Raw genomic sequence first — 12,549 nt, forward strand, 5'->3', positions numbered from 1 at the left:
TTTGTGTTTAGTTTGTATGTATTTTGTATATAATTACTATATATATATATTTTAAATACATATATTTTAAATGGTTCTATTAACCGTAAACTGCGGTTTTTTAATACCCAAACCGAAATCGAACCTAGATTATTTTTTCAACCCTAAATAAAAACTGTCAGTTCGGTTAACCACTTTTTCGGTTCGATTTATCAGTTTTCGGTTCAATTACTGATTTGTCTGAGTTTTTTTCGCACTCGTATTTACCGGGAAAAAAAAATCATTTGTAATTTTTGGAGTTTATTATGAGAGATCTCCTTTGGAGGCACAACAAAATTTGAATTTGAATTTGAAATGGAAACTATCCTATCCATGCATCCATCACTCACTTTCTTCTAGCTCCAGATTTGTATTGCCTCTTGGGATTGTTTGAGGGCCGTAACCTCATAAAGTTTTTACAATAATAAGAATTGTTTGAAACTAGTAAATTAGTATGTTTAAAGGCAAAGAGAAGGGTCATTTGTCCCTAACTCCTAAGACTTTAATTTTCTACGCTTCTAATGCAAGGGATGACAGTGCTTATGCAATGCATTACATAATACTATCAAACACTATCTGCCTCCCTTCCCTACTACCAAACAAATACCTTATCAACATACTTTCCCCCATTTTAATTTCTCACCTTTGCCCTTAAATATCCTATTCAATGTGAACGTTTTTTTTTTTTTTTTTTAAAAGAATGAATGAATGAATTAATAATCAGCCACAAGGGCGTTACAAACAAACGGAGGAAGGTTGTGTACCCAAACTCCTCGATCAGACATGGATCCAGTCGCCCTTGCCAAAACATGAGCAACGTGGTTCGCTGATCGTTTAATATAAGAAATTGAACAATTATCAATACTTTGAATCAAAGAATAACAATCGCCTAAGACAAGCTCTAGAGGGGAGTTATTGGTCGGTCTTTGTCGAAGGGCACTATCTGCACACCTTTTTCCTCCTTGACAAACCGAATCCCCACCAAAAAAAGTTCATCATTTTTTCCAGCTCTGAGCAAAGTAGTTGGGGGAGACAATGTGAACGCTTATAAATATAAATTTATAATTCATCAAACACAACCACCATCTTCATATTCATCCTTTTTTTATTATTTGATGCATTAAATTTTTTACCGTATATTTGGTTTGGACACATTAAACCATTGGTCTTTTATTTTTAGTCACATTAAGTTTTTGATAAGTTTTGAACATAAAATTCGATTAACAAAGTATTATTCATTTCATATGAGTTTGAAATAACGATTTAAAAGCAAATTTTAATGTGTAATGCGACTATAGAGAAATTGTAGAAATCTTATTTCAAATTATAAAAAAAAATAATAATTTTAAATACAAATTAAATGAATAACGTCTTACTTTCAAAAAAAAAATGAACAACGTCCTTTTAGCTAAATTAGATAATCACAACTAAACAGTTTCGCAAGCAATAAGTTAACGTGACAAAAAAAAAAAGATAAAAAATCTAATATAGTATCTAAATAAGGGTTAAAATTAAGAGCCTCAAGATGTTTTTATCAAAAATAAAAAATTAAGAATTTAATATTAAAATAATAAAAGTTAGGGATTTCACAATGCTCTAATTCTTACGTAATATGAAAAAAAATCACACTTAGGGACAACTTTTGTTACGATTACATAGTTCAATTTATTGAGATAATTTAACTATATAACCTGATATGATTGATACAGTATGATTAACACCATCAACCAAAATTGCCACTCACAATCTACCAAAAAACAAAACATTTTCTAGATATACCACAACAATTACAAAGCCTTAGATTCTATTGTTTGTTATTCAATTTCAGTAATAATTTTCATTTCATTGATTTATCATTACTTATTATTATTATTATTATTAGAACATTATTATTATTATTATTATAAACTTATTTATTTTAATTATTTCTATTTTTAAAATCTAATATCATCATTTTAGTTCAGTAGCATTCAGTTCAATTTACTTAATTTCAGTTAAAAAAAAAAAGAACATACCCTTAGTTCCGAAATGATTCGAGATCGACTAACATGAATTTCATATCCATAAAGATGTAGCTAGGTTTAGTTTTACGCTGGTCGCCACAAACCTACCGCAACCCTCCTCCTTTATCTGGGTTCGGAACCGACTGTAAATGCCACCAAACGACACTTACAGGGGGAGTTAAAACATTTTCTTGATATAAAACATATAATTTACCCTCATACTTGGAACAATTTATCAATTTGGCCCCTTCAATCTACTTTTATTAGTTAAATTTTACAACAGACTCATAATTTTATTAATAGCGGATAACACACCAATAAAAGCCTCGTGGTTAAATTGTAAGTATCCGATGTTTATAACAATGCATGTGTATTTCAAAACCATTACTTAAGGATGATTTTTTTTGTGAAAAAACTAAAGAACAAAGGTCAAATATACCAAAAACTGATGCAGGAGGTCATAAATGAGAAATTATGTCAAATGAAGGGGGTCAAATGTAAGAAGACGACCATATAATGCTTTTTTTTTTTTTTTTTTTTTTTTCTCCATCTTGTCATTTTCATGTCTGTTATGAATCTACAACTAATAGTTAAAGCATAATTATAGATCTTATATTAATCTCAATTTAACATATTTTCGAGATCAGTTAAAGTTTGATTCTAGACAACTGAATTCTTCATCTTCATTCTCAGCAGATATGATATACAATTTACTCTGGTTTCAAAGGATAGAACATGTATATAATTGAGGTAGATGGAAACAACGAGGAGAGAAAGGGATTGATGTTATTAATTTATTACTATACATTGATTTTCAATTGCAATAATCTCCCCTACATTTGACAAGAAACAGAAAAAAGGATTTTGTATATACATTGATAAGATCTCTTGATGAAGAAAGCATTTCAGGAAACACTCAAGAAAGACATTAAATTTGGAGTTGGAAAAGGTATCTCTTTGTCTATCTATTCTATATATTGTTGTTGTTGCTCTATGGAGTCAAGTAGGGAAACTCACAGTGCTCTTAGTAGATAAGCGCTTCAAGAATTCATATGTAGTGATCATTGTAGTTGCAGACATAGACATTGAAACCCATCTTGGCCCTAATCCTCTGTAACAAGCTGCAAACCCTCCTTCCTTAACCAGATTCTTTACTGTCTTCAATACTGTCAATGGTTGTCTTACTCCATTCTGTTCTCCATCCAAAACCTGCATTCGCGTCTTAACAGTATCAAGTGGCATAGTAATCATAGCCGAAATGCCACTAGCCATGGCTGCACAAACCCCCTGAACTGCCATCATTGCCTTTGAATCAGGTCTATAACCAAATCCACCACAACTCTCATCATTTTTGTTCGAGTAGCAAGCAATCCCGCCCCAAACAAGCCTGTTAGACACAGAGTAAGATGCCCACCACACTGCATTAGATGGTGCATAAGTCAATATAGATATCCCAAATCCTCTATACAATCCCCTTGGACCATCTGCATACAAAATCTTTCGAAACGCATCGATGCCATTCCTGTATCGACGCGAATCAAAACTCGGGGTGATGTTCTTGTTACTATTGCTATTGCTATTGCTATAGTTGCAACCCTGAACCATAAGTCTTTGGCTCACAACATCAATTGGGGTCCAAACTAGCTGTGCAGCCATAGCTGAAGTCAATCCAGCAGCAGCATTAGCTATGGCTGTTGCTGTAGTATCAGAGAATCCTAATCTAACAGTTGCAGTTCCAACACTGCTCTTGGTCACCTCTAGTGCTGTCATGTAAAGGGCTCTTGCTGGGATTGTTCCCATCAAAGATGTGCCAAAACCCCTATAAAAACCTCTAATTCCTTCATGCCGCATGATTGAAAATGACAATTTTAGTGCCGGGATTTGAGTTGGAGAAACCTGTTGCCTGGTTTTTAAAACAACAACAGGATAAAGTGCCGCTGAAACACCAGAAAATAAAGCAGCTCCAAGAAAGAAAAACTTAGATTTATCCAACATATGCCAATCTATCTCCGCCGGTAAATGAATCTCCGATGCCGAATCATCCTCGGCCGTACCCAGACTCATTTTAGCCACTTTTATTACTCAATACTCAATCCAGAAACGACACTTCTTCCTCTTTTAATCAATCCAAAAAAAAATCCTATTCTCTTATAAGTAATAGTGACTGATTAAGACTGAATCTAACAAAAATGGCAATTGGATAAACAAAAAACTCGAGATGAAGCAAGCATACCTAACAGGGAAAATCAGAGTGTTGAGAAAAAGAGAATCCTAGTTTTTTCCTTTCACTCAACCAGATCAAAGACCGAACATGAATGACAACAAAAGGGTCGAACATTTACTTGCGAGGGAAAACCTAGTTCAATAGTGATATATGGGATGCTTACCGGAGATATTTCAAGAGCGCAAAAGTTTCCCGACAGCTTCCATTTGTGAGATGAAAAAGAAAATAAAGGAGAGAAAGAGGAAAAGGAAGCGAGAGATAGTGAATAGAAGAAAGAAGAAGGGAGAGACAAGAACATGGATTTTAGCAAGGGTTTTGCAGATCGAGGAGAGAGACACGTGTCAGTTAATAGATCGAGAAGGTCTCAGGAATTAGCCCTCAGATTTGGCTAAAATGGAAATCTCTGTGGGTAATCAATGATCAACGGATATGAAAAGAAGAAGCAACAGTTTGCTCGGTTCTTTCCATTAACAAATAGTAGTATTATTATTTTAGTAGCAGAATCCATTCACGTAACAGCACAAACATCAATCCATTTTTCTTACTCTGCCTTTCTTTTGTTCTCTGTTTTTTCTTCACGTTTCTACCTTTTAATGTCATTATGTCCATCAATCAAATATACTTTACCTTTTCAAACTTAATTTTATTAGCAGGCTCTTGTTTGCTGAGTAAATTAAAATATTAAACACTTATTTAATTTAGGTCTAATGCTTCCTCAGCCCCTTCAACTTGTTCAAATTGGTCATTTTACATACTTAACTCATCGAATGTCCTATTTACCCCCTTAACTCTATAAAAGTGGTATTTCTCACCCCCTCAACTTGTTCATTTATCCCCCAACTCATAGAATGTTCTATTTACCCCCCTTAACTCCATAAAAGTGGTATTTTTCACCTCTTACAATCTGTTATCGAAACCTAAATGGTTAACTTTTTTTTAAACGTTAAACCTATATTTATGTTATTTTGTAAGTGAAACCTAAATTGATACTTCCCCAAAAATCATAGGTCCATTTTGGTACATTATCCCTGCATATAATGTATTTAACTTGTTTATATTAATATTCTTGTTATTTGTATTTTTTATTCGTTCTTTCTCTTTTCAACTTTTTTTACTACTATAAAGGGATAAGAAATACCATTTTTATGGAGTCAAGATGATAAATAGGATCATAAGTGGTGAAAAATACCACTTTTATGGAGTTAAGAGGGTAAATAGGATATTCGATGAGTTGAGAAAGGGTAAAATGACAAATTTGGACAAGTTAAGGGGGTGAGAAATACCATTTTTATGGAGTTAAGGAGGTAAATAGGACATTCGATGAGTTGAATGGGTAAAATGACTAATTTGGACAAGTTAAGGGGGCTGGAAAAGCATTAAGCCTTTAATTTAAGTGTGTTTGATAACAATTATTTCTCCACCACTTAAATTAGTAAATTAAATTAAAAAACACTTATTTTGGTAAGTCAAATTATTTAACTTAACATTTTAAATTAAATGTTATTAACTAATATTTTTATAATAATTATATCACTCAATATTTTTAACACTTATAATATTTAGCACTTAAAATTTCAACATTTAATTTTCAGTTTTATCAAACAACACCTACAACATTATTCACTCAAACAATAAAAAAGGAAATATATTACTACTTTATAGAAATTTATAATAGATGTTAAATAGAGTGTGTACAAATAACATAAATTAATTCCTTAAGAAAACATAAAATAATTGATTGAATTAATGACAAAAATAAATACTTAAATGAAATTTTTGGATTGTCTTGACCCTAAAATTTAAAGTTTTATATGCAACTTTTAAAAGAGGTGTGTTGTGAGTAATCTAACCCCATCCCAAGACCCCTAAATACGTCTCTAAATTGAATGTATCATTTTGCCAATATTATAAAATTTCTTAAGATGCTTTTCTTTTTAAAACTCCAACTTTATAAAAAGGAACATGTTGTAGCTAGCTGGATGAACAAGTCAGTCAGTCATAACTTAAGAATCAAATATACTAAGTTCCTAGTGGAAAACCCGTGCGATGCACGGGGTATGAAACTTTTATATAATTTAGATAAATAAATTGACATATTTACTTTTAAATAATTTTATATCATGCTATGAAAAAAATTTATATTATGTTTATTTGAAATTAATATATATTTTTTTAATGATAATTCAAATTAAATTAATTTTAAAAATTGACTACTTTTTTATACAATTTTAACTAAAGATGAATGATTTATTTATTTTTACAAAATTCAATGATTTGTACTTTTTAGGAATTTTAATACATTTTCATATTTCAAATATTCTGTGAAACAATAATAATAAAATAACAGATTAATTAAGAAATATATTAGAATATAATAAAAAACCAAAAATTAAATTAAACTATAATTAAAATTAAATATTATATTTACGATACAAAAGAATTACAATATAGCTTAAACAAAAATTGAATTAAACTACAATCAAAATTAAATATTATATCTACAATACAAAAGAATTACAATCTATATTAAAATGGAAGCAACATCAATATATTGTTCTATAAACTATTACAATCAATACTTTTCTAATGTTGCATATGAAGAAACTTTATCAATTCAATATGTTACATATAAAAAAAATAAAATTCGTAAGAATTAGTCACAAATTCATCTTGATGATAATTATTTTGGTTGATGGAATTTCATGATCACCAAGTATTTGAATTCAATTATTCATTATGCTACAATAACCCAATATATATAATTGAATCAGTTTAAGATGATGATTTCTCCTATTTTCATCTCGTAATATCTCATCAAGACATTCGATCAATTTGTTCTTCATTCTTTCACTATATAAAATATCAGCCATACTCGCAGATATCACTTATTTGACTTCATTAATATTTTCTAATAATTATATATTCTTGAATTTTGTAAGTAAGAAAAACAAACAAAAGAATTGAAAAAAAATGAAGGGACGAAAAAGATAATTAGGAGAGAACCATCTTCATCGCGGATTTTTTTTTTTTTGAAAATAAGAGAGAATGTCGAGACATAAGCGTATAAAGAGGAGAGTGAAAATATTTTTTGCCCATTAATTAAACATTTTATTTTTTCTTAATGAAGTATTAAGTCCATAAATTAATTTTAGTTAAATAGAATTAAATCGCAATTGTAACCACTCAGTACAAAAAAAAACGTTTTATAATTAATATGTGAAATTAATTATATTAATTAGAATCATTATGCTCAACATTTGAGAATTTGAAGAGATTCAAATAATAATATTTTCTTAATTAATATTTTTCAATAATTTTTCCTATGATCATATTTCATTTTCATCTGTTAAAAACTCTTGAAATACTAACAGTTTTGTACGAACCATAATATAATAGTTAAAAATTATATAAGCCAATGTTGCAAAAGCAATTATATCAATATCCATAATTAATGTACATTTTTAGGATTTTGAGCATCAAAATTTATTTTTATTTACTTTGATTTTGAATTCGTATCTAGCATAATCCACATTCTTCAAGAATAAACATCTTATCAAGCGTATTAGATGCTTACAATCTCATTGTCTAGAAAATTGGAAAAAAATAACTTCTTGATAATAATAATAATAATAATATAACATAATTTATATTGAAATAAACTTCATTGTAAGTATAATATTCCAATATCTCTTTAATATTTTATTTAATATGTCTCAAACTTCAATGAACAATGATCGTGTGGAACTTTATATCTATTTGTACCAAAATGCATAAAAATAAAAAATACAATCCATATCAATTAGCTAAACTCAAACTAAAAAAATGAGTGGATTTCAATATGTTCCGAATTAGAAAAATTAATCTAACTTCAATTAAAATTAAAAATTGAGTTCATAAAAAGCCGAAAATCTAAATTTTAGTTAGAGTTAACAATCAAAACGATAACACCTAGGAATATATACTAAAAAATAATGCAAATATACAAAATCTTTATTTTAGTCATTTTGAAAAATAAATAAATAAAAAAGAAAACATGGATAAGGTAGCGAGAGGTGTGGAATCTGGATAACGATAGAAATGGAATTTCATCTCTGAAAGATGAAACTATAACAATAATTGTTTAATAAAAATAAGGGACAATTACAAAACTAGCACCTTTTAAAGGGCTAGTTTTCTTTTCTAACACACTTTCAAAATCTCACCAAAACTAACACATTTCATTAACTAAATTCCAACCTTACCCTCATCTCTAACCTTTTATAATGTTGTCTTTCCCCCCATTTTCCCCTTTTCGTCCTGCTCTCGCTCTCGCTCTCTCTCTCACTATCTCTCTCTCTCTCTCTCTCTCTCTCTAAAGAACGGGATCAATTTACAGACGCCGATCAACATTCAATCCAACACACAGTGTGTGCTTCAAGATTTTATACACAATCATGTAAGTTTTACATTTATTTACAATATTTAAAGCTTCGTCCTATTCATGGTTAAAATGTATCATTTTGTTTCTCTAAAACTCAATGTATATCGTTGCTGTTGCCATTTCATGCTATTACTGTTCGTGCGAAACCCTAAAATGAGTGACATTGTTGTAAGAAGATGCATTTGATTTGGAACTTCAATCTGCGGTTTTCCCGATAGTGTCGATATTTGTCGATATAAGATGAATATCGACAGACAGAAATGTGTGATTTTCCATTCTGAATCATAAAATTCAAACACAAAGCACATAAAACATATATAAGAACCATATTTTTATATTAAAATAAGGAAAAAAATACATAAAACATAAAAAAACGAAAAAAAACACAGTAAAACATAATAGAAAAACACAAAACACATAAACAAAAAAAAAGAAACAAACACAAAACACCTAATAAAAGTACGTAAACATTAAAAACAAAAAAAACACATAATAAACTAGACACATCAAAGGTATTCAGGACCCATTAATGCGTTAGCGTAGTCCTTCCTGGACTTCTCCAAGTCCCTCTTGAGGCGCCTCACTGTCCTCCTCAGCCGCCTGTTTTGTCCCATGACTGACTCCAGAAGGTCAGACGTTTCATCTGCAGCCCAAGACATGGTGTGTGCCATGCCCCTCATGAACCTCACTATTTCGTCCGTGTCTCCATCACGGAACGAAAGGATGAAAGCAGCCATGAGTTCTTCGAACTCGGGCAGAGGATGAGGTGGTGGTGGTGGTGGTGGCGACTGTGGTGATCCTGGTGGTGTCGCTGCCATTTTTTTGATAAACTTGAGAGCTGAAGAGTTTACTAGAATGAATAATAAACTATGAACAGACAACGAGTCTATTTATAGGAGAAGGAACTGTAATATGCATGGGGAATCTCAACAGACTATAGATTCATATGCGAAGAAGAGTGAAAGTCAAACTAATTATTACCTGCATTTAATGCTCATTAACAGATCATTCTAGAAAAAAGTCTATTCATATTCCGTCGATATATGTCGATATATGAGCACTATCGACATCTATCACGACAATACTTCGCAGATATGTGCCGTTATATGTCGATATGTGCCGATAGGTGTCGAAACCTATGTTGTATCGACATATATCGACGTATTTAATGCTTAGAGTGATATTCGAAGAAGAGTGAAAGTCAAAGTGATCATTACATGCATTTAAGGCACCGCTTAATAGATCATTCTAGAAAAACGTCTTTTGATCTTCCGTCGAAATCAGTCGATACATGATCACTATCGACATCTATCACGAGAATGCATCGTAGATATGTGCCGATATGTGTCTATATTTAAGTTGTATCGACATATATCGACATATCTTATAGTTTGAAGTGTGTATACCAATAATATATAATTTTCGTTAGCTTTCTTCGTTTAGTTACAATAATATATAATTTACTTCTGTGTTTATGATAATGCAGAAATATGTCCACCCCGAATATTTGTCTGTGTATGCTTTCGTGGGATGGAGAATGGAAAAAAGAGGGGCCCATGGACACTATGATATACGTTGGTGGTCAATCGAAGGTGCTCCATTTTTCAACGCCAACTGATTATCAAACTTTGAGAGATAGAATTCACGCTTCCTTGAATGTTGATGCAGCCTGTTTTGACATACAAATGGCAATGCACATAACATACAGTCCAAATAAACTTTTTGGAAGATTAGCACACATAGTGGATGACAGTGATATTACTTGTTTCGTTGAGTTTTGTAGATGGAATAAACCCGATGTAATGCCATTATATGTGACTATGACTTCTCGAACAAGTGTTGCGGAAGTAAGGCGACCAATGGTTGCTGAAGTACGACGACCAAATGTTGCGGAAGTAAAATGACCAATTGTTGCAGAAGTAAGACGACCAATTATTGGTGAATTATGGCCACAAAATGTTGCTGAAGTAGAGGCAACCAGAATAAGTTATTGTGTACCTAACATAGCAATTGAGACTCGTGGTCCGGCAAAACATGTCATGAATCCATATACCCAATCTCCTGTTGGGCTAGACGATATTACATTGGATCACAATTGTGGGTATGATAATGTAGTGCACGGGGATGATCAAGGATATGGTAATGGATGTGATAACGATGACCATGGATATGATAACGACTACAATGGATTTGACAATGATGATCACGTATATGATAACGATGATCGCCAAAGATCCGTTTCAAAACCATCGATTGATAATGTTCAACCAAGTTTGCATGAGATTGATGATGAAGCAGGAATGAGAAGGAGAACGGATCCATTTCGGTTTGTTCCACAAGTACCAGAGGATGGAGACATTCCGATGAAATCTACAGAATCTTCGGGGGATGGTGGGTTGAAGGCGCATGATATGTTCAAAAGCAAACGAGAACTGCAAGATGCACTTGGGAGATATTCAATTGATAATATGTTCGAATGGAAGGTGCACAGATCAACTAAGTCTTTGTTTGAGGTCCGATGCAAGCATGTTGACACATGCAAGTGGCGGGCTAGAGGTGGAGTCATACTCGGTTCAGATATGTTCATGCTTCAGAGAATTGACAGTATGGACAGTCACACTTGTGATAGGGGTGGACAACTATTGCCACATCATAGGCAAGCGGGGAAACGAGTAGCAGGTATCATACTTAGTGAGAAGTTAGATATGGAGAATCAGGTGTACCGTCCAAGTCACATCATTTGGGAGATTGAAAAATTATTTTCAATCAACTTATCTTACATGCAAGCTTGGAGAGCAAGATGTTGGGCGGTAGATAGCACGAGTGGTACACCTGAAGAATCGTACATGTTGTTACCTGATTATTGTGAGACACTGAAATTTGTTAATCCAGGTACGGTGACACATATTGAAACTGACGATGAAGATAATTTCAAATTCTTCTTCATGGCCATGGGTGCTTCAATCTTGGGTTTTAACGCACATATTCACCCCGTTATATGTGTAGATGGAACACACTTAAAGGTTAAATATGGCGGGATACTTTATGTTGCAGTTGGAAAGGATGGTAATAATCAAATTTATCCAATTGCATTCGGAATTGGGCCGAATGAATGTAATGAATCATGGGCTTATTTCTTCACCAGGTTGAAAGAATGTATTGGTGATGTTGAAGACCTCGTCATAATATCAGATAGGAATAAGAGCATTGATTATGCAGTCAATATGGTGTATCCAAATGCGGTACATGGAAGTTGTGCTCAGCATTTGAAACAGAATATGAAGGCAAAGTTTGGGGGTGGGAAAAAGTTAGACATAGCGTATTGGCAAGTTGCAAAAGCCTAGAGGACCTCTGATTTCCAGGAAAGATTCGCCAGACTTCGTAGTATATGTCCGGGGGCAGTGGACTACCTAGAGGAAGCTCGAAGAGAGAAATGGACACGTGCATACTTTTGCGCACGTCGGTATAACATTATGACGACAAACATATCAGAATCATTCAACGCGAGAATGGGAGATGGTAGACGTCTACCGATCACATTGTTGGTTGAGTATATAAGGACAATCCTCCAAGCATGGTTTCATGAGAGACGCACAAAAGCAGGTTTGATATTAGGACCTTATCCCTAGTATAATGTACTAATAGTTCTTATATGCTCATATATTGAAAATGTTTTTGCAGGGGAACGGGAGACATATTTGTCTGCATTTTATAACAAGAAGATGCATAAACATGTCAATAAGTCAGTTCGGTGTTCATATAAGCCCATTGATGCTCACAATTTTGAAATCGGCGATCGAGGTAAGGGTGGAATAGTGAATCTGCGCGTGGGAACATGCACGTGTAGGAAATGGCAATTGTCACAATTTCCATGCAGACATGTA

At 32.6% G+C, this 12,549-nt stretch overlaps 1 protein-coding gene across 1 annotated transcript; it reads right to left on the minus strand.

Moving 5' to 3' along the window:
- Positions 1 to 2,737: 2,737 nt before the first annotated feature.
- LOC136203644 (uncharacterized) lies at positions 2,738 to 4,821 on the minus strand. The gene has a single exon (XM_065994844.1). The coding sequence runs from the start codon at positions 4,083 to 4,085 to the stop codon at positions 3,021 to 3,023; it is 1,065 nt and encodes a 354-aa protein (XP_065850916.1). The 5' UTR covers positions 4,086 to 4,821; the 3' UTR covers positions 2,738 to 3,020.
- Positions 4,822 to 12,549: the final 7,728 nt, after the last annotated feature.

The sequence above is a fragment of the Euphorbia lathyris genome, chromosome 8 (assembly GCF_963576675.1).
Source record: "Euphorbia lathyris chromosome 8, ddEupLath1.1, whole genome shotgun sequence".
Taxonomy (NCBI): domain Eukaryota; kingdom Viridiplantae; phylum Streptophyta; class Magnoliopsida; order Malpighiales; family Euphorbiaceae; genus Euphorbia; species Euphorbia lathyris.